The sequence below is a fragment of the Neofelis nebulosa genome, chromosome 5 (assembly GCF_028018385.1).
Source record: "Neofelis nebulosa isolate mNeoNeb1 chromosome 5, mNeoNeb1.pri, whole genome shotgun sequence".
In the NCBI taxonomy this organism is placed as follows: Eukaryota; Metazoa; Chordata; class Mammalia; order Carnivora; family Felidae; genus Neofelis; species Neofelis nebulosa.
Window position 1 is genome coordinate 87794170 of NC_080786.1, and position 25567 is coordinate 87819736.

The window sequence follows — 25567 nt, forward strand, 5'->3', positions numbered from 1 at the left end:
ACACAAAACACACATCACACTCTGAAACAGCAAGTTTTACCCCAGTCACCTCAACACTGTCAATGTCAACTGGACTAAGAGAACACTCCATGGCACGCTCTTCAGTCACTTCTGCTTCAGAGACAACTGCGTCTTCTCAAAGTCACAGGACTCAGACCATGGACACCATCAGGGAATCTGAAACCAGCACCATCTCAGCAGTGATCACATCAACTCCTTCATCGTCCCTAAGTGGACACACCCTTACAGAGGGCATCTCACAGGAGACTCCCACTTCTGGGGAAGCAAGGACTTCATCTCCTTCCAGCATCAGCCACAAACCTTCCACAGTGTCAGAAATGCCCATGTCAACAACGTCTACAGATGACACTTCAGCCTCCTCCAGTACAAGCAACAGACATCAAATGACATCAGAGTTCCCTCAAACACCAATCTCCACAGACACCACTGTAGGAAACACAAAACACACATCACACCCTGAAACAGCAAATTTTACTGCAGTCACCTCAATACCCTCAAGGACAACTGGAGTAGACGAACAGTCCACGGCACCCTCTTCCATGACTTCTGCTTCAGAGACAACAGCGTCTTCTCAAAGCCATGGAACTCAGACCATGGACACCATCAGGGAATCTCAAACCAGCACTATCTCAGCAGTGATCACATCAACTCCTTCATCATCCCTAAGTGGACACACCCTTATAGAGAGCATCTCACAGGAGACTTCCACCTCTGGGGAAGCGCGGACTTCATCTTCTTCTAGTGTCAGCCACAAACCTTCCACAGTGTCAGAAATGCCCACATCAACAATCTCCACAGATGACACTTTAGTCTCTTCCCGTACAAGCAACTCACATGCCGTGACATCAGAGTTTTCCAGAACACAATTATCAATAGACACCACTGTAGGATTCACAAAACACACAATGCACCCTGAAACAGGAAGTTTTACTCCAGTCACCTCAACACTCTCAAGGACAACTGGATTACAAGACCTCTCCACAACATCCTCTTCCATCACTTCTACCCCAGAGACAACAGCATCTTCTCAAAGCCACAGGACTCAGACCATGGACACCATCAGGGAATCTCAAACCAGCACTATCTCAGCAGTGATCACATCAACTCCTTCATCGTCCCTAAGTGGACACACCCTTACAGAGAGCATCTCACAGGAGACTTCCACCTCTGGGGAAGCAAGGACTTCATCTCATTCCAGCATCAGCAACAAACCTTCTGCAACCTCAGAAATGCCCCCGTCAACATCCTCCACAGATGACACTTCAGCCTCTTCCCGTGCAAGCAACAGACATCAAATGACATCAGAGTTCCCCCAAATGCTTGTTTCCACAGACACCACTGAAGGAAACACAAAACACATATCATACCCTGAAACTGGAAGCTTGACCCCAGTCACCTCAATACACTCAGTGTCAACTGGACGAAGAGAACACTCCACGGCACGCTCTTCCATCACTTCTGCTTCAGAGACAACAGTGTCTTCTCAAAGCCACAGGACACAGACTAAGGACAGCACCAGAGAATCTCAAAGCAGCACGAGATTGGCAGTGATCACAACAACCCCTTCATCCTCCCTAAATGGACACACCCTTACAGAGAGCACCTCACAGGAGATATCCACCTCTGGGGAAGCAAGGACTTCATCTCCTTCTAGCGTCAGTCACAAACCTTCCACAGTGTCAGAAATGCCCATGTCAACAACGTCTACAGATGACACTTCAGCCTCCTCCAGTACAAGCAACAGACATCAAATGATATCAGAGTTCCACCAAACACCAACCTCCACAGACACCACCGTAGGAAACACAAAATACGCATCATACCCTGAAACAGCAAGTTTTACTGCAGTCACCTCAACACTCTCAGTGTCATCTGGACTAGAGGAACAGTCCACGGCACCCTGTTCCATTACTTCTACCCCAGAGACATCAGCATCTTCTCAAAGTTACAGGACTCAAACCATGGAGACCTTCAGGGAATCTCAAACCAGCACTATCTCAGCAGTGATCACATCCACTCTTTCACTGTCCCTAAGTGGACACACCCTTACAGAAAGCATCTCACAGGAGACATCCACCCCTGAGAATGCAAGCACTTCATCTCCTTCCAGCGTCAGCCAGAAACCTTCGGCAACCTCAGAAATGCCCCTGTCAACATCCTCCACAGATGACACTTCAGCCTCTTCCCATGCAAGCAACTCACATGCAGTGACATCAGAGGTTTCCATAACACCAGCATCAACAGACACCACTGTAGGATACACAAAATATACAACACACCCTGAAATAGGAAGTTTTACTCCAGTCACCTCAACACTCTCAAGGACAAATGGAGTAGATGGACACACAACAGCCTCCTCTTCCATTACTTCTACTGCAGAGATGACAGCATTTTCTCATGACTACAGGAGTCAGAGCATGGAGACCAGCAGAGAATCTCAAACCGACACTACGTCAGTCTTCATCACCTCAACTCCTTCATCTTCCCTAAATGGACACACTCTTACAGAGATCGTCCCACAGGAGATATCCACCTCTAGGAAAGCAAGCACCCTATCCTCTTCTAGTGTCAGCATTGCACCTCTAACAACATCAGTTTTATTGACAGTACCAACCTCAACAGATACCACTGTAGGTAATGGAAAGGACACATCAACTCCTATTACTAGAACTGTTATTCCAGTCCCTTCAACAGTACCCATGAAAAGTGGACTAGAAGTACAATCAATTGCAATCTTTTCCAGCACATCTACTCCAGGAACATCAGCATCTACCCAGAATTACCAGACTCCAAGCATAGAGACCACCAGAGAATCTGAATTCAGTGAAATTACATCAGCAACCACATCAGCTCTTTTATCTTTACCCAGTGGACATACTCTTTCAGGGAGAATTCCTCCGGCAATATCTCCTTCAGGTGAAGCAATCACTTCACCTACTTCCAGTGACAGTAAAACACCTTTGACGACATCAGAGACATTGACAGCCTCAACTTCAATAGACACTACTGTAGAAAATACAGGAGATACATCCCTACCTGTAACTAGTAGTTTTCCTCCATTCATTCCTAATGTTTCTACAACATGGCAGTCAGCAATACAACCAACACCACTGTCTATCAGTACTCCAGCTCCAAAAACATCTACAGTTTTCCATACCCACCCAGACACAGAGACAGCAGGATGGCCTCATTCCAACAGTTCAATGTCATTCATTCCAGATAAAACAACATTCACTTCCTCATCCTTCAGTGATAGCAGTCACACAACTCAGTCACAAAAAGAACTGTTTCCAACACCAATGGTTTCCACTATACTGGTTACAGAAAGTTCATCTTCTTCAATAGCTAGCAGTATTTCTGGGGTTACCTCTACAGTCTCAACAGTAGATGAAGAAGTGCCAACTCCACACTCCTATCTAAGTACATCTCCTCAGGAAACAACAGTGGCAATTTCCAAGACTCACTGGACACAAGGCATAGGGACCACTGGAGATATTCATGTCAGCAGAAGCTCCAATGTAACCCAAACCGTCAAAACAGTTACATCTGCATCTCCTTCATCCTTACGAAGTGAACACACATCTCAACAAACTATAACATCAAGCCCAGCGAGGCAGTCAACACCACTCTCTAGCAGCACCTCTTCTCAAGAATCATCAGTTGTTTCCCAGATAGGTCATACTCAAGGTCCACGGACCACACAAGAATCCCAAACCACAAGTTTAATCTTCCCCATGACAGACACAATCAAGACAGTCACATCTGCAACTTCTCCTTTCAAATCAAGTGGACATTTGCCCTCAGAAAATGTTCCTCAGGATACACCCACCACAGGTGAAGTTACAACCTTCACACCAGCACCCTCAATGGACAGCCACACAACTCAGGTCGCTACCACTACCACAGAACTATGGACATCAGCAACCAGTGCTGACACCAGCCCGGGAACATTAAGAGGCACGTCACTTTCCATTAAAAGCACCACTTTTCAGAGCTCTGTCGTTTCAACAACACTAGGCCCAAGAGGACAATCAACATCCCTTGCTTCTAGTGCCTCACCTGACACATCAGCCATTTCCCAAACCCACCAGACACAAAGCACAGTGACCACTGGAGAACCACATACCAACACACCAGCCTCCTTGGTAACAGATACCACCTTTTTGGCAGACACCATCTTGGTGGGCACAGCTACAGCTTCTTCATCTACAGCAAGCAGCCAAACAACTTTAGGAAGTGCTTTCCCGGGAATGTCCACCTCAGATAAGATCAAGAGTTTCTCACCAACTTTCTCCAGGGAAAACCACATAACTCAATCTAAAACTGAATTGTTGTCCTCTGCAGCAAGTCATGACACTACTCCAGGAACCATGGAATTGGTGTCCATTATTGTCCCCAACACCTCTCAAGAAATATCAGCTGTTTCCCAGAAGGCTCAGACTCAAATTATAGGAAGCACCAGAGGATCTGAAGCCATAAGCTCAGTCTCCCAGGTGACTGACACCTTCTCAACAGTTACACCTCCACCTCCTTCATCTACACCAAATGTGCGCATGTTACCAAAAACCACTGCCCACACTCTGTCATCTTCAGACACCAGCACAACACTAATCTCCAACCCAGTTAGAGATAGCCACAGAACCCAAACAGCAATGCCAACTTTGTTATCTGGGGCAACTGAAGAGCCGACTACTGTTGTCTCTACCACCCTGAGTGATGTAGCCTCTCATTCTCCTTCTACAGTTTTGGTCACAAGTGAAGTCCAGAGAACAGCTCCAAGCTCAGCCCTCCATAAAAACATGACTGCAGTGACCATTTCCCCTATGGGTTCTGTCAGTAACTCCATGACAAATACCATGCAAGTCCCAACTTCCTCAGTGGGTGAGTCAAGCTCACCCATTTCTGAACATCCTGCAACTGTTCAAACAGTAGCTTCTACTACTAACCCTACTACAAGGCCAATGTATATGAGTTCCAAGAGTAATCATAACAGTGTTGCTGGATCCATACCAACTTTGTCATTTCAACCTACAACATATTCTTCAATCAAGACCACTCCTGATACTTCTTCAGTGTCTAAGTATTCTAAGAGTCCATTGCCTACTCTTCAGCCATCCACAGACTATGCCTTCTCTGACTTTACTTCCTCTGGTAATATGGGCACAGCTCAGACCATATCAAGTTTCTATACTTCAACCAGTGACTCTTCATTCTCTCAATCAGCCCCTGGCCCTGCAGTCACCTGGAGCTCCACCACTCTATTCACAGGGCACTCTGCTCCTCTGTCTGTTACCAGCACTTTCCCACCATCCACTGCATCCTCAAGCTCCATTGTGAAGACTCAGACACCAGGTAGGTGGGGATTCCAATATCTCGGTCTCTTACAGTGGCCCCATTGGCTCAATTCAGCCTAGAGTGCTTGAGAGAGATGGTGAGTTGACACTACCAGGCTGGCATTGAGGACAGGTCCACAAGAAGATGAGATGAGTGGGGGGTGTGGTGAGTGACAGGCTCACCATTCCCTCTGTCCCAGTAGACAATTGTTTATGTTCATGGATTGATTTGGTTATGACCAAAAGACAGAGACTTTCTAGCTGTCTCTTCCAGCTCCTGAAGTCTGTGACTCTCTTTGACTCTGCTACTTTCAGACTATAAGACCCACTCCAGTTTTCTCTCCCTGCATGCCCAGGAACAATCACAACTTCACTGAGGACAGGCAGCCAGAGAAGCACAACATCACTACCACCAACAACCTCCCAGACCCTTACAACGTCCACTCCCAGCACATCTACAAGCAAACAATCAACTGCTGTCCCAGTCCCTATCAAGCCCAAAAAAGGTAAGTGATTCTGTAGACCTGGGGCCCCTCTACCTTGGGTTGGAGAGGATTGAGTTAGATGTAGATGCTGTAGTTGTGGCAGCCTGATTGGATCTACCAGTGAGGACCCTTGTGGGTAGCTGGGGGAGCCAGTTCTGTGGATACCTCTACTGTCTCATCTGGGCCATGGGAAGTCCAGCTGTTCCCCGTCTCCACTTTAGAAGGGTGATGTAACTGAATACTCAGTCTCAGCCTGCTTGCTCATGGACTACCCTCTCAGGTTGTGAGCTCTCACAGGGGACAATGAGACAGCATCAGAGCTGGGTGTTGAGGGCTGGCTTTGTACATAGCACTGGGCGAGGAGGTGGAAATAGAGAAATGATTAAGGTGCTGTTCAGTAAGAGATAGATCTGATGCCTGGACAGGTGCAATTAGAGGAATAAATGCAGGGTATTAGACACACAATGGAAGACCTCTAGGGGGCATTCGGGTGTGCTTAAGGTGAAGAGGAGGGTTCCTAGAAAGAATGAATAGGAGTTGGGGAAGGGGAAGTGTCCCAAGCAGACAGGAGGCTTGAACAGCTTGAATAAAGGTGTAAACATGAAAAGTAGTCACAGTGTCGCACAGGGAGGAGATCCCAAAGCACTTGGGGATGCTGGAAGCAAAGTGAAGAGTGTTGAGAAATGGGGCTTCCATGTGAGGGACCAAGGAAGGCATGGCTAGATTTGTATTTCTGAATGATACTATGTTGGTTGGAGCATTGAATGAATTTGGAGGAGGCCAGGAAAGATGTATACAGACTGTTGTGGTATTCCAAGCAAACCAGGCAAGGACTGCCAGGAAAGAAAGGAGGAGAGCCATTTGAGAAATAGTTAGGGCAAGGTTTCTGAAACTAGAGCCCAAGTACTTCTAAGGGGTCCAAAGACAAATTCTGGGGTGTCTTCCAGTTTATCTAGAGAAATACCATCTTGGGAAATAAGTCTCATTCTACAAAATGGTATTTCAATTATTCATCTTCACAACATTGGAGGAGTTTTATCTTTGAATCCTTGAAGGAATAATTTGTTGGTATTCTGATAGCAGGACCTGTTTGGAAATGGATGAGAGTACCCACTGAAGGGGTAAAATGAAGAGATGGGTTAAATGCAAGTGGAGACGGGGAGAAAGGAGTCTTTGATGGCTCCCAGTTGCGTGGAGGAGAAGCTTGGGGAAGCTCTCTGTCAGCCCTAAAGAAGTCAAGGCCCATGAGAATTTCCTGCTCTTCTTTGTACTGGCCCAGGTGTTTCCCTCTTTCCCTATGGACCAAGCGTTGGAGATCAGGAGTTTGTCAGGAGGACTGTGGACTTCACCTCACCACTCTTCAAGCCCCAGATTGGCTTCCCTCTTGGCTCCTCTCTCCGGGATTACCTCTATGTGAGTCTGCAGCTGCAGCCCAAAGGGCAGGACATGTGATCTGCTTTTCTCTCTAGGGCTAGGAGATGGCCTGTGACAACGACCATGGCAGAAAGGAAGGGAGAATGCAACAAGCAACACCTACTAGGCACCTACTGTGTCCCTGCCACTGGCTCAGTTTGCATTCACATTCTTTAATCTCACAGTGCCAGCCGAGGAAGACTGGGAACTAGGCGAGGCTCCTGCTACCCTCATGGACAAAAATGTCTTCACATCAGTATAGAGATCTTGGGGTCCAATAAGCTCTCCACTATTTTCAGGGGACCTTTTATGAGTAGGAAGCTCTACTTGGGAAACAACCTTTGATGCTGTTTACACTTTCTATAATTATTTCCTGGTTCCTCAGTCCAAGTTCCCCATAGCTTCTGGAAGAGAGTTGGAATGCTAGTCATGGCCCCTGCAGCTCTCAGGGGCGGGTGTGGGGAGCTGAGGCAGGACATGCTAAGATAGGGCAACACAGCGATGGGAGTGAAAGTAGCAATCCTCTTGGCCCCATCTGATGTGGATGGAGCTTCAGGATGGGGCTGAGGAGATTCACCCAGAGGTCTCTATTCTCTGATGGGCCCATGTATAGGTGGGGTCGGCCACTGAAGCAGGGCAAAACATACCATGTCAGGAAGGACTTAGAACAGAGGAGTATCCTGCAGGTTATGAGCATTTGAGTGTGAACTATGTAAAGTGGGCTCTCCCAGCAGGTGGGGAGATGAATGTATGACCTTGTAGAGGTTGTTGACATCTCTAAAGTTCTACCCAGAACTTGGAGGTCACACTTCTGAGGAGCTTGCCCAAGGCTGGGACATTTCCTTCCTGACTCCCTCCTTGAATACTAATCAGAAGAGCCTTTGTGTCCAGTTCACAGATAATGGCCAGATCATTTTCCCGGAGTCAGAGTACCAGATTTTCTCCTACCCCAATCCTCCCCTTAGAGGCTTCACAGGCTGGGACCCTGTGGCCCTGGTGGCTCCATTCTGGGATGATGCTGATTTTTCCGGCAGCCATGGAACCATATTTTACCAGGTAAGCCTTTCAGACTCCAGCATTCGGGATCCCTCAGCAGCCAGCAAGGATAGACAAAGGGCTATGTTGAGGGTGTGCAAGTGTTACTGCTGTCAGAGCCTGGGCTCAGTGTGGGCAGAGAGTGATGCTTAAATATGAGGGTGGAGAGGAAACAGCGGACTATTACACAGACTCAGGAATACCCTGTCACAACCATGAGAAGACCTGCAGTTGGTATCCTCATTTCCTTGTCTTTTCTGCCTTCCTTTCCTAGGAATATGAGACACTCTATAATGAACACAACCTGCTAGTCTGGCAGGTGGAGTCTTGGATTAAAAAGTTCGCACACATCCGGAACTACAAAGCCAGGTGGACCCTAAAAGTCACATGGGTCAGTGCCCCTGCCTATCCTGCCCAGTGGACCTTTGGGGTGAGTGGACCAATGAATAGCTCCCTGAGAACCATTTGGAAGCCAGATATCCTAGAGAGCTAGGCAGGGGACATTCTTCTAACTTCCTCTCTGATTCAAGGACACATTGCTGATTATAGCACCATTTCACACCCACCCTGTTTGCTGAGCACTCACCTAATACTCCTTGGGTTGAAACATTGGAAATGGAATTTTTGCCAGCTGTTGGCAATTTATATGGCTCAACCTGATATTATTATCCACATTTTAGAGATGAGGAAGATGATGGTTAGAGAGGTTAAGCAACCTGCTCAAGGTCACCCAGCTGGCAAATGACAAAGCCAGGCTTGGAACTGAGGTTTTTCTGGACTTCCAACTCTGGCTTTCAGCTGCAAGGCCATCCTATGGAAATGGTTGCACCACACAGTGTCCTTGCTCTTCCTTCTGGGGACTCAGCTCTTATAGTCCTTGTGTGTGATCTAAAGTCACTCATTTCTTCATTGGTTCAACAAGTTCATTGGTTACCTACTTTGTACAAGCACAGTGCTTGGCATCTGCCTTCAGAGAACCTCCAGTCTCACCTGCTGTCATCCGTCTACAATATTTAGGTTAAGGGGACATTTGGACAATGTCCTTAAAAATATCCCAGGGAAACTAAATAGGCCTCTCTCAGCTCTCTGGGGTCATGGCTACTCTTTCTGAGGCCTGAGGCTTTCTCACACAGTCTTCTAACTGGATCCTAAACCAGAGCCCTTTATTGCCCCTCCCTGGACAGAAGTCACAAAGCAGGCAAATCCACCATGGAAGGGGCTTTGACACCCAGGGTGAAAGCTGCCCTACACCATCCCTAACTTGCTCTGGGTAGGCCAGGTAAAGATGATGTGGGTTCCTGGGCAGGGGTGTGGGGAGTGAGATGGGACATCAGGAAGGAGACCCCAGATCTCTCACAGGCATCCCTATGTTTATCTCCAATCAACCTCCAGACCAACACCTACCAGGCCATCCTCTCCACAGACGGGAGCAGGTCCTACGCCCTGTTTCTCTACCAAAGTGGTGGTATGCAGTGGGATGTGACCCAGCGCCCAGGCAACCCAGTCCTCATGGGCTTCTCCAGGTAGGACACAGACAGACAGTCAGCACTGAGTAGAAAATAGGAAGTGGTGCAGGGCAGAGATTTTGCTGTGCACCCACCCCCATCCCCCAGGACAGGCATGAAGCCTCCTTACTGTTGCTTCTGACTCACCTACTCTGCCTCCTGCTTCTTGCTATTTCAAATTAAAAGATACCCATTCACTTGGCCATTCTCTTTCCCATCCCAGTCCCCACACATTGTAATAATTCCCAGAGCTTTGACTTCTCTGACATCTATGGACATTAGCCAACCTCTCTTGACTTCTCAAATATCCCAATAGTAACAGCCAACATTCATTACACTATTCATTTGATTATCCCAAAAACCGCATGAAGGAGATACTCTTTGTTACCCATTCCGCAAGTAAGAAAACTGAGGTAAAAATAGATCAGTAATTGCCCAAAGTCACAGAGCTGGGAAGCAGCAAAGCAGGAACTGGAACCCAGACATTTGAAGCTGAAATCTGCCTTCCTGACTTCTGGTGGGCTGAGAATTAGCCCCTCACCCAAGGCACCAACAGTTTGTGTGGGGTCAGTGGGAAAGACAGAGAGTGGGGGCATGGGGCTGTGGATTCCTCTGTATGAAGGTGACTCCATCTCTGGCAACAGTTCTCAATCACAGCATTTCCAGATGCTGGTGTGTGCAATCAATTGTGAAGGTCACATGTAATTTGTTACTGGTAACTGCTGCAAATTCTCTGAGATCGTGTTCAGGGTTGCCCCTATAATTACATTGCTTTCACTTGCTTTCTGATGTGCTGTAAAAGAGAAAAGAGTGGAATTATCCAAGTAGCTAGGGATTTCACACCCTCCTGAGTAGCCCGTGGTATGTGTCACACCTGCGTGCCTCACCTCACCTGTGTCAGAGAGGAAGCAAGGTGAGGAGTCACTGCTCTGAGGCATGCACCCAGAGTGAGGCTACAAACTCCACTCTAGGATTTCCCTTTTCCTGGAGCAGTGCTGTGAGCCTCAACACCAAGGGTGGAACACCCATTGCATCAGGTCCTCACTCAGTTCTGAGGGATCTACAGATGTTACAGCACTTAATCCTCACAATACTGTGAGGTGGATGCTACTGTTGTCTCTTTCCTACCAATGTAAAACCTACAGATCCAAGAGGTTAAGTAACTTGCTCATGGCTACCATGTTACTAAGGGCTGGAATCGGGCATTGAATCCATGCTTGTCTAAATGCAGAGACTGGCTTTTAGCCCTCACCATGTACTGTCCCCTACACAGCCCTCTGTCCCATCCCCAGTTGAAGGGAAACTAATCAGAAGGAGGCCTGAACTCTGTTGTTTTCACACCCCTGTCTCATAACCAACTTCTTAGAGTTAGCAACCAGATGTAGAATAGATTAGGGTCATCCCACCCTTCACCCCCCATCTCTGCCCTCTCCTGCCTGCTGCTGGGAGTCAGTGATGCTGGCTGGCTGATGAACTGACTTCATAACTGACTGACAAACTGATATCTAATAATTAGCTGGACTGAGTGACTGTCTTTCCAACTGACTGGATGAATGTATAACTTGCCAACTGAGAGGAAAGACCCTGGGAGTGACAGAGACCTGAAATTCTTTCCTTTGCCTGCAGTGGAGATGGGTATTTTGAAAACAGCCCACTGACATTCCAGCCAGTGTGGGAGAAGTATCATCCAGACCAATTCCTGAATTCCAACTCAGGTAAAAGCACCACCTCTCCACACATAAGCTGGACTCAAGTCCTTCTGTCCTCAACTCCAGGTGTCATGACAGTCCTAGAGAGGCAGCTCTGTAGTGTCTCTACCATCCCAAAGGGTGTCCCCGGCATCATCTGACCCCCAAGTGTAATCAGGACTTGGCACTATCCAAGGCACAGCTGGTACCTTCTGCACCCTCATGTAGTACAGTCTCAATTGGAGCTATACGTCTTTTCCCTGGGATGAGGCAAACCCAGGTCTCTCAGTGGGGCCCAGAGCCTGGGAGTGAGGACAGGGTCATGGCAGGAGGTGGGGATGTGAATGGGCACTGAGGACGATACTCCAAGTGTCCTGTCCCGGAGCTGGAATGAGAATCCCGATGAGATCCCTTGAGGGAATCTACCAAGAGGAGTTCTAGAGGTCTGACATTCTTTCAGTCATCATTTGTTGAGCACCCACTGTGTGCTGAATGCTGTGCTAAGAGTCAGGAATATGAAGGGGGAAAAAAAAGGAAAAAGACTATGTTTGCTCTTTTTTAAAAAAATTTTTTAACGTTTATTTATTTTTGACATAGAGAGAGACAGAGCATGAACGGGGGAGGGGCAGAGAGAGAGGGAGACACAGAATCGGAAGCAGGTTCCAGGCTCTGAGCCATCAGCCCAGAGCCCGAAGCGGGGCTCGAACTAACGGACCACGAGATCCTGACCTGAGCCAAAGTCGGACGCTTAACCGACTGAGCCACCCAGGCACCCCCATGTTTGCTCTTAAATAGCTCTCACTCTAGTAAGAGGGCCAGTACTTCAGCATCAGGAGTCCCCATGGGACATGAATCGATATACTGTCCAGCGACCCCAAAGGGAAAGAAATTATAGTTTCCAAAATGTGAGTAGAATGAAGGACATTTTAGCATTAGAAATCAGCCATGTAGATTATGAAGTATAAATCTACTTCCATTTGTTCTGTGGCAAACTTGTGGTAAACAGAAGCTAAGTGGAATCATGGGTGCCATCTTGTGGAGATTTGGGCTCTCCTATAAAGATGCATCCACTTGAGACCTTGTGTGTGTGTGTGTGTGTGTGTGTGTGTGTGTGTGTGTGTGTGTGTGTGTGTTGGGAGTATCTGATTTGTTTCCCATGATATCAGGCCATCGTGGAGAAGATCCATGAATAGAAAATCATAAACAATAATTATTTTCTTCAAAACCTTAACAAATTGTAGTTATCTTGATAATTTCTTCTTTTATGTGGGAACAGGGTCAAAATCTAATACATTATGTCCTGTTGTGTCTTACTGGATCCTGGAGCCCCCTTCTCACTCATGGCTATTGCAGTGGACAGTATGTAACTTACAGTTAAAGGTCAACTTAAATTCAAACCCCTGTCAAGGTTTCTTCTCCCAGCTACTTCTCCTTTCTGAGGATGGCATCTGGGCACAGTGGAAGCCTCCTCAGCCTCATGGTGCTGGGGTAAGACCCTGCTTTGCATATCAGCTTCTCTGTGGCTCCCCAGCTGCCTTCTGTCCTGGCTATTTTGGCCACTGACATGTCTGCACGGGGGAGAGGGAGGGTCTGGGAAAGCCAGGTGTCTGAGCTGGTGGCTGGTGGCATCACTTAGTGAGGTAGAGGATGCATGAGGAGGAACTGGTCTGGGGAGATTGGAAGGTGTTGGAGCTTAGAGTGGCAGACGGGAGGGTAGAGGATCAGTGGACTGAAGGTCAGGGCTAGGGTCTGGCTCTGAGTGGGTGTGGGCCTCCCTGCCCAGCACTTGTCCTAGGGTTTCTCCCCTAACATTCAAGCTTTAATGGTTTTTGGAGGTCACATGAAAGAGGCCAATCTGAACTGGGTCCTGTCCCTGGAAGAGCCATCCAGAGTGGGGGAGGGGCATACAAGGTGCAGTTATGAGTTGGATTGCTAAAGCAGAGCTCGTGGCCCTAGGTGCTGGGATAACCCCTTTTTCCTGTACTTCTCTAGGTCTCCAGGGCCTGCAGGTCTATAGGCTACACAGGGGAGAAAGGCCCAACTACCGTCTCAGGTGCCTGCAGTGGTTGAATAGACAGCCCCAGTGGCCCCAATGGGGCTGGAACCAGGTGTCCTGCCCTTGCTCCTGGCAGCAGGGACTGTGGGACTTACGATTCCAGCCCATCAGCATAGGTAATACCTCCTTCCTGTCTTTTGGGGCACACCCACTGTCTCCCATAAGCCCACCCACCAACCCTCTGGTCATACCTGACCTGTCCCTTCCAGGGTCCCTCCCCGAGCCTCCCCCCTGCATCCCTGCCCCCACCACAGGCACTGGGCCTGAGTATGTCTGCACTTGTCACAGGCTGGTGGGGCCTCGGCAGCAGGCAGCTGTGCCGTGTTTCCTCCTGGCGTGGAGGCGTGTGCTGCAGCTACGGGCCCTGGGGAGAGCTTCTCCAGGGCTGGACAGTGAGCACTCCTTGGCAGTTTGGTACGTGTGTCCCACAGAGATCTTACCCCCACCTTCTCTGGAGCTCTCTCCTCTTCTTTGTCAGAGACCAGGCCTGGGCACCAAGCCAAGCAGTGGGACCCAGAGAAAGAAGTCCCCCTTCCCTCCCAGCTCCTTCCCCTGTCTGGCCATTGATTTCCTGATCTTGTAATGTTGGGAAGCTTCCAACATCCCTTCCAGCTGACATCCTAGGGATTTATAATTGAGTGCCTCTTGTCCCATCTTCACTTGGCCCCATTGCCCCAGACAAGAATGGGGGCATCTTTCTAGGGAAGGGGAGGGGATCAAGTCTGGCCCTGTCCCTCTGGACCCAGATTAGCTGGCAGTCTTGGGGAAGACATGGAGTCATCTCCTGCAGAGACCCTCCAAAGGAGCTAGAGAGCACAGGGTTGGAGGACCAGGGTATTGTGCATCCTCCCCCTTCCAGCCCCCTGCCCCTGACAACACAGCAGCCTCCATGACCCCCAGACCATCAGCCACATGATCCCACTCTTGCGCTTTCTGAGCCCGGGGACTCAGAAAGAAAGCTCGTTAGCACAGTTCCAGCAAGCCTGCAAGGGAGACGGTAACTGGTCAATGACCTGAGGCTACTGAGTGGGGCAGGATCTGATCTGAGGTGTGCCTGATTCCCAAACCATGCCCTTGCTGCCCATGTCATCCTGCCCTACCAAACCTTCCGGCTGGGCTCTGCAGGTCCCCTGTCTGTCAGCAATATGCTGCTCTTCTCCCCAGACCAAGAACTGGAGCCATGGGACTGGTGCTGCCGTGGGACCGACAAGCCCTCCTTCTGTGCCCTGTACCAGCAGAGGCGGCCCCGCATCGGCTGTGCTGGGTACCGTCCCCCAAGGCCTGGTGAGGCTGCTGGGGCCTGCCTTGGGGCAGGGCTGAGGCAGAGGATCTGGGAAGGCATAGCTTCTTGGGGCCTGGACCAGGGCAGTGCTAGCCTCCCAGGGATGGGTTGTGGCCACAAGGGAAGATACAGATGGTTCAAGTGTGTGGCCAATGGCAAACAGAGGAGCTTTGTACCTGGCATTGGGGAAGGGGTGAGAAGGTAGGGGGCGGAGGTAATGGGTCTATGTGAATTTGGGTAGGGGCACAAAAGTGCAAGAGGGCTTCCGGGAATGGTTCTACACTCAGTGAACCCCTCCCAGGCTTGAGTCTGCCTGGAGGCGGTGGGGATCTCAGACCCTTCCCTGGTCTGCCATATCAGTGTAGTCTCTCCTTTTATTCAGCCTGGATGTTTGGGGATCCCCACATCACCACCTTGGATGGTGCCAATTACACCTTCAACGGACTGGGGGACTTCCTGCTGGTCCGGGCCTGGGACAGAAACTCCTCCTTCCTGCTGCAGGGCCGCACTGCCCAGACCAGCTCAGCCCAGGCCACCAACTTCATTGCGTTTGCAGCTAAATACAACACCAGCAGCCTGAACCCCATCACAGTGAGTGAGGCAGGGGTGCCAAGGAGAAGAGAAAGAAGGAAGAAGGGAACAGGGCAGCAGGGAGGGAGGATGCATCCTGCCAGGGTAGTGGTTCGAGACTCAACCCCAGAGACAGTGGGATTCAGGTCCTGGCTCCACCAGCCATGTGATTCTGAAGAAACAACTGAACTTCCAGTGCCTTGGTTTTATTGTAGTAAAATGAGGATAATACTACCTACCCTGCGATTTAAATGAGATAATCTGGCCTCAGAGGCTGGCCTGGGCTAAGCACTCCCAAGATGTTAGCTACATAACCTCATCATCACACCCACCTACATGTTCCTCTGGGGCTCAGGTCCGGATTCTCTGAAGCCTCTTTTCTCAGCCTCTTGGCCCACCTCAGGCTTAGGCCTCCTCCAATTTCCTTCCAGGTTCGATGGCTCCTCAAGCCGAATGACACAATCCATGTGCAGGTCAATGACCAGACTGTGACATTTGAGACTAACCATGAAGACCCAGAAGGTAGGCTGGGGACAGCTGTCAGCCACCTGGTCCTGCTTCCCCGGGTCAGGCTTTAGCAGGGCACCCAGGGCCTGGACGCCATGTAGAGACAGCAGCACTGGGGCAGTGGAGACGGGTTGGCACCCCTGCTTCACCCCCTGTTCTTTCAGCAGCTGTGCCTGAACAGCTTCTTCACCGCTTTCTCTTCTCACTTCTCTCCCTCCTCTGCAGTGATGGCTTGTCTGTAGTAGTCCCTGTCTCCAGGCTCCAGGAAGAAGGGGGTGTCCTGTGAGTGTGGCTTTCAGCCCCTGGAAAAGGCACTCCCAGGACACCCCAGAGCTGCTCTCAGAGTCTCCCCCTCAACATCTTGACCCTTCACTACTGCCAAGTCTCGGGTCTGCAGGGTTTGAAAGCTGGTTTCTTTCTCATCTGTCTCTCAACATCCCAGGCCAGGAGATATTCAACACCACCGGCATTGTAATGACCCGCAATGGCTCCCTCGTGTCAGCCAGCTTCGATGGGACCGTGACCATCTCCGTGACCGCCCTTTCCAACATCCTCCATGCCTCCTGCAGTCTCCCAGAGGAGTATCGAAACAGCACAGAGGGCCTCCTGGGTGAGAAGCAGACAGGACTCTGCCTTTGAGGCAGCGGCAGCAGCAGTAGCATCAAGAGCACGGGCCCCAGCCCACAGGCAGCTCCCCGTCCAGCTGGCCTGTGGACACCCCAGGCTGAGCTTCCCTTTCTCAGCCTCCTTGGAACAGAACCCTGAGGGCACAGAGAGGTGGGGAGGAGCAAGGGACCTCTTCAGCTTCCTTTGAGGCTCATTTCTTGTTCTCCCAAAGCTCTCGTTCTAGGGCAGCCAAGGGGGCTTTGAGGATGCCCTTTCTCTCCCTCCAGCCCCTATTTCCTCTCCCTTCTTCCTCCATTTTCTCCTCCTCTATCCCTGAGACTGAGGGTAGGGCTATGAGGTCTGGTCCTCTTCCCTCCTCTGGAAGGACTGAACCGAGAACAGACACAACTGGAAGGGGCTTCCCAGGCCCCTACTCCCCCTCACACCTTGAATGTGACCTGTTGGACGCTCCTCAGGGAAGGGGAGAGCCTCAGTTCCAGGGTGGCCAATCTCCTACTCTGTCCCTCAGGAGTCTGGAACGACAATCCAGATGATGACTTCAGGATGCCCAATGGCTCCACCATTCTCAACAAAAGCGATGAGTGGCAGCTTTATCAATTTGGAATGACCTGTGAGTCTGGGCCTGAACCCTCGGGGTAGATGTGGCTGGGGTGGGATGAAGGAAGCATTGTCTCCCTCGGGCCTGTGGGAGCCAAACCTCCATCCTTTGTGAGGGAGGGGTGGAAAGGCCAGGAGGAAATGCTGAGGATTCTGGGGCTACCCCAGATTTGTCCCCTCCACCCCCATCCCTCCCTGCATTTCTCTACCTGGAAGAGAAGGCGAGGGAAGTGGTGGCCCTTACTCACTAGAGCAGGGATTTCCAGCCTCAAAAGCTGAAGTCACTTTGTCCCTTCACACCCCCTCCCTCACCCCAAGGCATATAAAGTGAGGGTAAGGGGTGGACACAGCAGAAGTATAGCTGGAATCCCATCCCTGGTACCACTACCATTGTACTTCATATGTTCTAGGGAAAATCAATGATACGAGACTCCTTGGCAAGAGAGACAATCCTCTGCCTTCCAACTTCACCCCTGTCTTCCTTTTCCAACTGAAGAACAACAGCTCGGGTGAAAATCTGGTCTCTGAGTGTAATGGAGATGAGAAGTGCATTTATGACAGCCTGGCCACAGGAAACACAAGCACCGGCCTGAACACTAAGATGCTCTTTAGCAGATACCAGCTGATGAACGCCACCCTCAGTAAGTGGCATGAGGCCCAGGTGGCATTTGCAGACTTGGGTGGCAGATGTGGAGCACCCCCCTTTCATGATATTCCTTTAGGCTACGCGTTTTTCAAATGTAACAGATTCTCTTGTTCATGTTATTCCTCTGCTCAGCCTCCCGTGACTCCCCAGCTCACTCCGTGATGGCCTTCACAGCCCTTTCCTACCCGACCCTCAGGCCTCTCAAACTCTTCCTCTGTTCCTCCCCACCCTGCACTCTCCACTCCAGACACACTGGCTTCTCTGTCTTCTTCAAACACACCAGGCTCACCGCCAGCTCCAGACTCCACACCTACTGTTCTCTGCCTGGACTCCCTGCCCTTCCTCCGGACAGCCTCTCACCTCCTTCAAGGCTCTGTGCAAATAGAGTCGCCTTCTCAGCAGTGCCTTTCTTGGCTAGCCTGTCTAAAATTTCACATTTACCCATACTTCCCATTCACCTTTCCTGCTTTTTCTTTTTTTTTCACCCTAGCATTTATAACTATCTAGCATATTTTATAATTTGCATAGATATCTTTTTGATTATTTGTTTATTGCTGTGTCCTCACTACATGGAATAGTGTCAGTCATAGGTTAGGCACTCAATAAATATGTGTTAAATGACTGAATGAGTGAACGAATGAGTGAATGAACAATAAAATGGAAACAGCAGGGTTCCAAAAGACAGGTATCAGTGAAAAGGTTTTTTTTAAGTTTATTTACTTTAAGAGAGAGAGAGAGAGAGTAGGACAGAGGCAGAGAGAGAGGGAGAGAGAGAAATCCAAGCAGGCTCTACACTGTCAGTGTAGAGCCCAACGTGGGGCTCAAACTCATGAACTTCGAGATCATAACCTGAGCAGAAATCGAGTTGGATGCTTAACTGACTGAGCCACCCCAGCACTCCATCCAGTGAGAAAGCATTTTCCTCTATTTCCTGACAAATGCAATGCCCATCTAGAGATTACCCTCTTGGTTTTCAGCCCTCTTCCAAAGGTAAAACTCTGTGATGATCTGAACAACCCTGTTCTCTGATTCATTGTGTACCATGCCCAGCATAGCATTCTGATCAGGAAAGAACTTGACCTGAATCCTGTGTGGGGAGAAGATAAAGAGAAAATAAGGATTTGGCCAGGTGGGCAGTACAACCCCAACCTGCTCTAGATAGACCTGAAAGCAGGTACACAGAATCATTCCTGCTTCCAGAGGTGGGTCACAGCCCTGGGAATGCTTCACACAAGCCAGAGGACTTGCCCATGAGGCAAGAAAGTGTCCTGCCCCAAACCATGAATTCCCTCTTTGTGTTTCAGGTAAGTACCCACCTTCTATCGAGGGTGAGCATGTGGTGGAAGCCTATCTGGGGCAGACCAAGCTGACTCAGTACACCAGCAGTTCTGAGAATGTCATATTCACCCTAAGAAACAGCAACACTGACTTCAAGCTCTTTGGTAAGAACGGTTGGCTGCAGGTGTAAGGGATGAGAGCAGAGTCAAGCTTTAGGTAATTTTGCATTATTATACCCTGTGCAACTTCATTCCACTTTTCCATCAGAATATCCAGGACTAGCATTTCTTGGAGTGATCCCTAAGATTCAGATAGTGTCCCCAGTGAAGAGCAGTGATGGGCTTTTGGCAATCTGGCCAGGTAGCTGCACTAACTCGGGGTACAACCAAGTGACTCAAAAGTCATGTCACCTCAAATCCAAGAACATGCGATCATCTTTAACCATCTTTATAAAATCACCAAATTATTAGAAAAAAAGTATAACCATTAAAAAATACTAATTTAAAACATTTCAAATCTATTAAAAGAATGATATAATGTGGAACATGATTTAAAGATACAAATATCTTCTTTTGGTATGTTTCTCACTTATTTTTATGTTTGTCAACCACGTTTACCTAACTTTGTCTCTGCTTGTGGCTTTTCTCTGCTGGGAGCAAGCAAAGCCACATCTCTGTCAGTAATGGTGTGGAGATGCCCAGTCCTGCAACCATGATCTGGGTCAAAAAGTCAAAGCCCACAGGATGCAACTGCCTTCTGTTGCCAGTACCAGTGATGCTAGTGACTGTTCTTTGCTAAACCAAATCTATTAGGGGCCTTATTTTGAGCTCAGAGCACCTCTCTGCCTTGTTTTCTTTCTCTGTGCATAAGAAGGGACTCCTTTGTCTACACCCTTTGGCTCCATGAGGCATTCTGTCGGGTGCTAGCCAATGGCATCAGGAGATTTTCTCCTCCACTGGGCTCCTCTCCTGAGGAGTGAAAACCTGCAAGTTACTCTCATCTGCTCCCTACTATCAATAACTCTCAACCTACTACTTTATGAAGACTTTCTTATTTTCTTGGAAAACATAAGACAGGTTTTGATCAGAAGAGTCCTTGTTGACAATGTTTCACTGTTGTCTGGTGTCCAAGACATTGGTGTCCTTGACACTTCTTGTCAAGGTCCAAGAAGTGAGGGAGTGGGCAAGAAACCAGGGCAAGGGATGTGAAGGGGCAGCCAGTTTAGTCTGCAGTATAGCCTGGGGAATTCCTGGTCTTATTCTCTTCCCTCCTAGATGTCCCATCCTCCTGCAGGCCCAGGCAGGGGTTGCCCTTTGGGGTCTCTTCAGGGATCAGCTGCCTTCCCTTCTGTGGAGTTCCACCCAACAGTCAGTTAGCGGGGCTCATGCTACCTCCAGCTTGGGGTGTGACCAGGATCACCGTAAGAAACCAGCCTTGTTCAAAGAAATGCCTGATGACATTTGAGGGGTGATCTGAGAGAGGTGGGGGAAGGCTAGCATCAGCACTCAGGGTATTAGATTCCAAGATGTGTCAGTCAGCACAGCAATCAAGGCCCCCAGCTCTCATGGTCTTGTTTTTCCTGGGGCAGAGAATGGGACATTGCTATGGACACCAAAGTTGTTGGAACCATTCACTCTGGAGATTCTAGCAAGAAATGCCAAAGTCAACTTGTCATCTGTACTCCAGCCAAAAACAGTGGTCTGTGCCTGCAGGGAAGAGAGCCAGTGTTTATACAACCAGACCAGCTGGGTGGGCAATTCCTCCCTGGAGGTGAGTATTGGGAGGAGGATGGGAGGGAGGTTTCCTTATTGAGGGGAAAGGCGGTGGGAACTGAAGGGATGTCATACTTCAGTCCCTGTGTGGTAATGTGTGTGTGTTGGGAGCTGTGGTAGGTGAGTAGAGCCAACACCAATCTCAAGCCAGGGGAAAGAATGCTCCAGGGAGGCCCAGCGGGCTTGGCAAGGATGTACAGGACCACGACCTAGTCACAAAGATGCTCAGTAGATCCTGGTAGAGTTAAGACAAGGACTCAAGGTCCACAGGTTCTCAGACCAGAGAGGTCAGTACAGAAACACCCAAAAGCCTTTAATCGTTCAGCCTCCTGGCTCCCTGGTGATCAGCAACCCATTACAGGTGGCCGGCTGCAAGTGTGATGGGAACAGCTTTGGCCCCTACTGCAAACGCTCCAGGGACCCCTGTGAGGAGCCATGCTTCCCGAATGTAAAGTGCATTCCTGGGGAGGGCTGCGAGGCCTGCCCCCAAAACCTGACTGGGGATGGGCGTCATTGTGCAGGTGAGCCGGGAGCAGGGCCCTGGCAGGAGAAGGGCCTGGGCACAGTTGACACCTTGAGGGCCTAGGGCAAACCATTTCTCCCCCTTTTCCAGCAAGTCTTTAGAATGCTCACTATAAGTGGGTACAGTAAGGAAGTGAAGACATATGGTGAGGTGTGAAGCTGCAGGAGAAGAGACTGTGCAGGCAGAGGGAAGGATGGCCAGGGCAGAGCAGACCTGAGGCCCTGATGCGGGAAACCCAGGGCAAAAGACTGAAGAAGGCCTGGGGAAGGGAGGAGATGTCCAGCAGCAGCCCGCAAGCCAAGGCTCCAGTGAAGTCATGATGAGGGAGATCACAGTGAGGCCTTCACTAAGTCCCTACAGCACCCAAATGAAATGTAGAGGCCACTGTGTCTTCTGAGGAATGGCCAGAGCAGGCAGAGCCACAGCTTTATAAGGCAGACAAAGGGATGGAATGGAAGTAAGGAAACCAGGCTGGCGTGCTCTTCTCTTGCCAGCCTTCTGGGTCCTTTCCTGATGCAGGGGGTCTGACAAACATGCCATTCCCTCAGCAGAAGTGGGAGAACACCTACCTGGCAAAGGAAAAAGGGTTGCCCAGCAGAGAAGTATCTGGAAAAGGGAGAAGGATAGTTTGAGGCTCAGAGTGACTCATAAGCAAAATGCAGACTGAATGGGCTTTGGGGGAAAGAAATCAAGCCTGTCCTAGGAGCAGCTTTCTGTGGGCCGGGGCTCCCCATGGCTGCCCAGCCTGATGCTGCTGTCCTCCCTCCTTCTTCTGCAGCTCTGGAGAACTCTCTCCTCTGTCAGAACGTGTCCTGCCCTGTGAATTACTGCTACAACCAGGGCCACTGCTACATCTCCCAGACGCCAGACTGCCATCCCACTTGCACCTGTCCCCCAGCCTTCACTGACACCCGCTGCTTTGTGGCTGGGAACAATTTCACTCCAACCATCCATCAAGGTACCAACAGCTGCCCTCTGCCTTCACATTTCTCTCATCTTGGGGGAAGATGGGGAACTCGGGGGACCAGAGCTTCATTCCTCAAACTCAACAGGGCAGAACTCCAATCTATCTCAGGTAGTGATAGGTTGGTGGCTATGGGAGCTGCGGGGGGAGCGGGACAAGGGGTAGCTGCCACAGCATGAACCCCAGGCCTGAGCAGTCTGCTGAGGAAAGACTGGAGGTGACTTCATGGCCCAGAGAGATGAGAGTCAGGAAGCCCTGACCATAGTGGAATGGGCACTAGGGTGAGGCTCAGCAGAATCAGTCCCTTCTGACTCCTCTGGTGACCTTCTGTCACTGTCGAATGGGGCAGTCTCCCTGAGCTGGCCCAAAAAACTTCTTGGGTAAGTCTGTGTAAACTGAGAGGTGATTGTGAATCTGCTTCTCCCATCTCCAGATCTTCCCATAAGAATCATCCAGCTCTCACTCAGGGAAGGAGAAAATGCCACCATGACAGATGTCAATGCCTCGGTCAGTGCTGCAGGCCAGCTCTGGGTGGGGAGGTGGGTCTTGGCAGGTTTAGGGTAGGGTCTTGGCCATCACTTATATGTTCTACATCTCATCATCCATCTAGATTCAGTTGCCAGAAGAGGCTGGAGCCTCCTGCCCCAGGGAAAGCAGCGAATGAGGAAGGCAGGAATCCCCCAGACAGAGACCTCCAAGGGGACTGGAATAACCAGACCACAATGAACATTGTCTAGGGTGGTCAAGTCACCCCAGCCCCTCCTTCTGAGTATCCCTAAAGACCTGCACTTGGTCTGGCATTTCACCTCCAGGAAGCCTTCCCTGACTTCCCAGAGGGAACTGGCAGCTCCCTCTTCTTCGTTCCTATGCCCTTGTCCATTCCTCAACCACAGACAGAGTACCACAGTAGTTGAATTACTGAGGCTCTATGATCCTACATACCCAGGTTAAAATCCTGGCTCTACCATTCCCTCAAGCATGTGTAACAATTAGACAAATTATTTGATGTCTCATCTGTAACAGAAATGTCAATGGGTTGTGTCAAGTTTTAAATGATAATGTATGTAAAGCACTTACTGCAGTGCCTAAAACACAAGTGTTCAAAAAATTATAATAATTATTATTATGATTGCTACTACTACAGCATTCCACACTCTGAATGGTAAAATCTGTTCACGCTTATTCACTTCACCAGACTATGGGTCTCTGAGTATAGACTGTTCCTGAGTCAGCTTGAAGTCCCCAGCACCTGACCATCCCCTAGGTCTGGCTAAACATAATCAATGTTCAATATACATGTGGGGAGAGAATGATTGGGTGAGTCATGGAAGAGAGGCAAGGCATGAGTCATTCATTCCAGATTCTCCCCTTGTTGTTGGAGGCAGGGAGGTATGCCTTCACTCACCAACAAACTTTTAATATTTACTTGTTTATTTTTGAGAGAGAGCAAGCACGAGTGGGTGTGCAAGAGAGCAGAGGTGGGGCAGAGATGGAGAGAGAGAATCCCAAGCAGGCTCCGCACTGTTAGTGCAGGGCCCAAGGTGGGGCTTGAGCTCATGAACCATAAGATCATGACCTGAGCTGAGATCAAGAGTCAGATGCTTAACTGATTGAGCCACACAGGTGCCCTTCACAAACAAAATTTTATTAAGCAGGGACCCATGCCAGTTACCAGGCTAGGCTGGGGTTTAGGGATGTAGAAATGGATGAGAAACATTCTGTAGGTCCTGGCACTCATGTGCAAAGAAAGAGCCAGACATGGATAAACAAATGCATTCAAGTGGGAAGGGTCTCCTCTTTGGACAGGGCCTCATTCCCACTCCCCCACCCACTCCTTAGGTGGCCTACAGACTGGGGAAGCTGGATGTGCGGGCTTTTCTCCAGAACAGCCAAGTGGTACCAATGTAAGTGGGACTGTCCCCGCCTGCTCCCCAGGTCCTCCCTTCCCCTTCCACCCTTAGTTCCTCACTGTACCCCTCCCACACAGCAATTCTGGGGCAACACAGGCCTCAGGAAGAAACCTTCAACGCTGGAGTGTCATCTCGGAGTTCCAGTACCTCCCTCGGGGTCCTGTTATCGACTTCCTAAACACCAAGCTGCTGGATGCAGTGGTAGAGGCATTCTTACCCCAGGCCTCATGGAGGAGATGGAACAGAAGTGAGGGGCCCAGGACCAACGTGAACTTCCATTCCATCTCCAGGGAAGATGTGTACAGTGTGAAGGCTTGTGAGTCACTTTCCTGGGGATAGTCACAGGGATAGCTGAGGGAGGAGGTAAATGGAGGGGACCTATCACAGATCTTCAGCCCACACAAACCCATGGTGGAAAAGTTTTCTACGGAGAACCACAGATAAGCAAGAAGCAAGTAACTTAGTTTTTTGTTTGTGATTTAAAAAAAATGTTTTTTAATGTTTATTTATTTTTGAGGGACAGAGAGACAGAGCACAAGTAGGGGAGGGGCAGAGAGCGAGGGAGACACAGAATCCAAAGCAGGCTCCAGGCTCTGAGGTGTCAGCACAGAGCCCAATGCGGGGCTTGGACCCAAGAACTGTGAGATCATGACCTGAGCTGAAGTCGGACGCCTAACTGAGCCACCCAGGTGCCCTTTTGAGGGAAATTATAAACATTTTACCTACCAGCTTTCTAGATACAAGAGCAGAGCACAAAATACTGCTTGATGAATCCGCAGGGATACAGTTTCATGGAGCATTTACTCTAATTGCCAATTTCCGACCATGACCACTAACGGTTTTCTTTTTTTTAATAAAATTGTTAATGATTTTGTTAAAATAACATTGCACTTTATAAACATAAGCAGGGACATCCCTTTTACCTTTGCCCTCCAGCTAAAGGATATTAAGCTGAAGCCTGGAGACCTGGCTCAGGGGCAGAAATATCCCCTCCTTGAGAGGTGTGACCCTAGGCAAAAGCCATCCCCAATCCAAGCCTTAACACCCCAACCTGGAAAATGAGACAGGATTTCTGAGGTCCCTTTCAGCTGTGATAGCCCCTTGTTATCCTGGAACAAGAATGAGATGAGTTGGTAAGCTTACCAAGGAAGGAAAGGATTGGCCTACTCTACTTTGGGAGTGTAGCAGAGAACAGGGCAGTAACCACACCGAACCCAACAGAAGCCAGTGTGTTACTGGAGGGTGGGACCAAGCAGGAGCTTCTTCTGGGGTCCAGTCTGGGTCTCCTCCCTCCTGGGAGCGACAGTGTGAAATCCTCTGAACTACTTTGTGTATGTGCGGTAGGGGGTTAGGGG

At 49.6% G+C, this 25567-nt stretch overlaps 1 protein-coding gene across 1 annotated transcript in view; it reads left to right on the forward strand.

Moving 5' to 3' along the window:
* The window catches only part of MUC4 (mucin 4, cell surface associated), a 58924-nt gene that overhangs the window by 30452 nt on the left and 2905 nt on the right, over positions 1-25567 (forward strand). The window contains exons 3-24 of the mRNA XM_058732523.1: positions 1732-5373; positions 5711-5860; positions 7119-7252; positions 8144-8308; positions 8562-8717; positions 9680-9810; positions 11419-11507; positions 13473-13652; positions 13825-13950; positions 14701-14820; positions 15201-15409; positions 15820-15910; positions 16338-16505; positions 17031-17132; positions 17530-17760; positions 19070-19207; positions 20632-20813; positions 21177-21336; positions 22117-22296; positions 22736-22809; positions 24142-24206; positions 24290-24528. Of these exons, the coding sequence (XP_058588506.1) occupies positions 1732-5373; positions 5711-5860; positions 7119-7252; positions 8144-8308; positions 8562-8717; positions 9680-9810; positions 11419-11507; positions 13473-13652; positions 13825-13950; positions 14701-14820; positions 15201-15409; positions 15820-15910; positions 16338-16505; positions 17031-17132; positions 17530-17760; positions 19070-19207; positions 20632-20813; positions 21177-21336; positions 22117-22296; positions 22736-22809; positions 24142-24206; positions 24290-24528 (6732 nt within the window). The remainder of the gene's footprint in view (positions 1-1731; positions 5374-5710; positions 5861-7118; positions 7253-8143; positions 8309-8561; positions 8718-9679; positions 9811-11418; positions 11508-13472; positions 13653-13824; positions 13951-14700; positions 14821-15200; positions 15410-15819; positions 15911-16337; positions 16506-17030; positions 17133-17529; positions 17761-19069; positions 19208-20631; positions 20814-21176; positions 21337-22116; positions 22297-22735; positions 22810-24141; positions 24207-24289; positions 24529-25567) is intronic.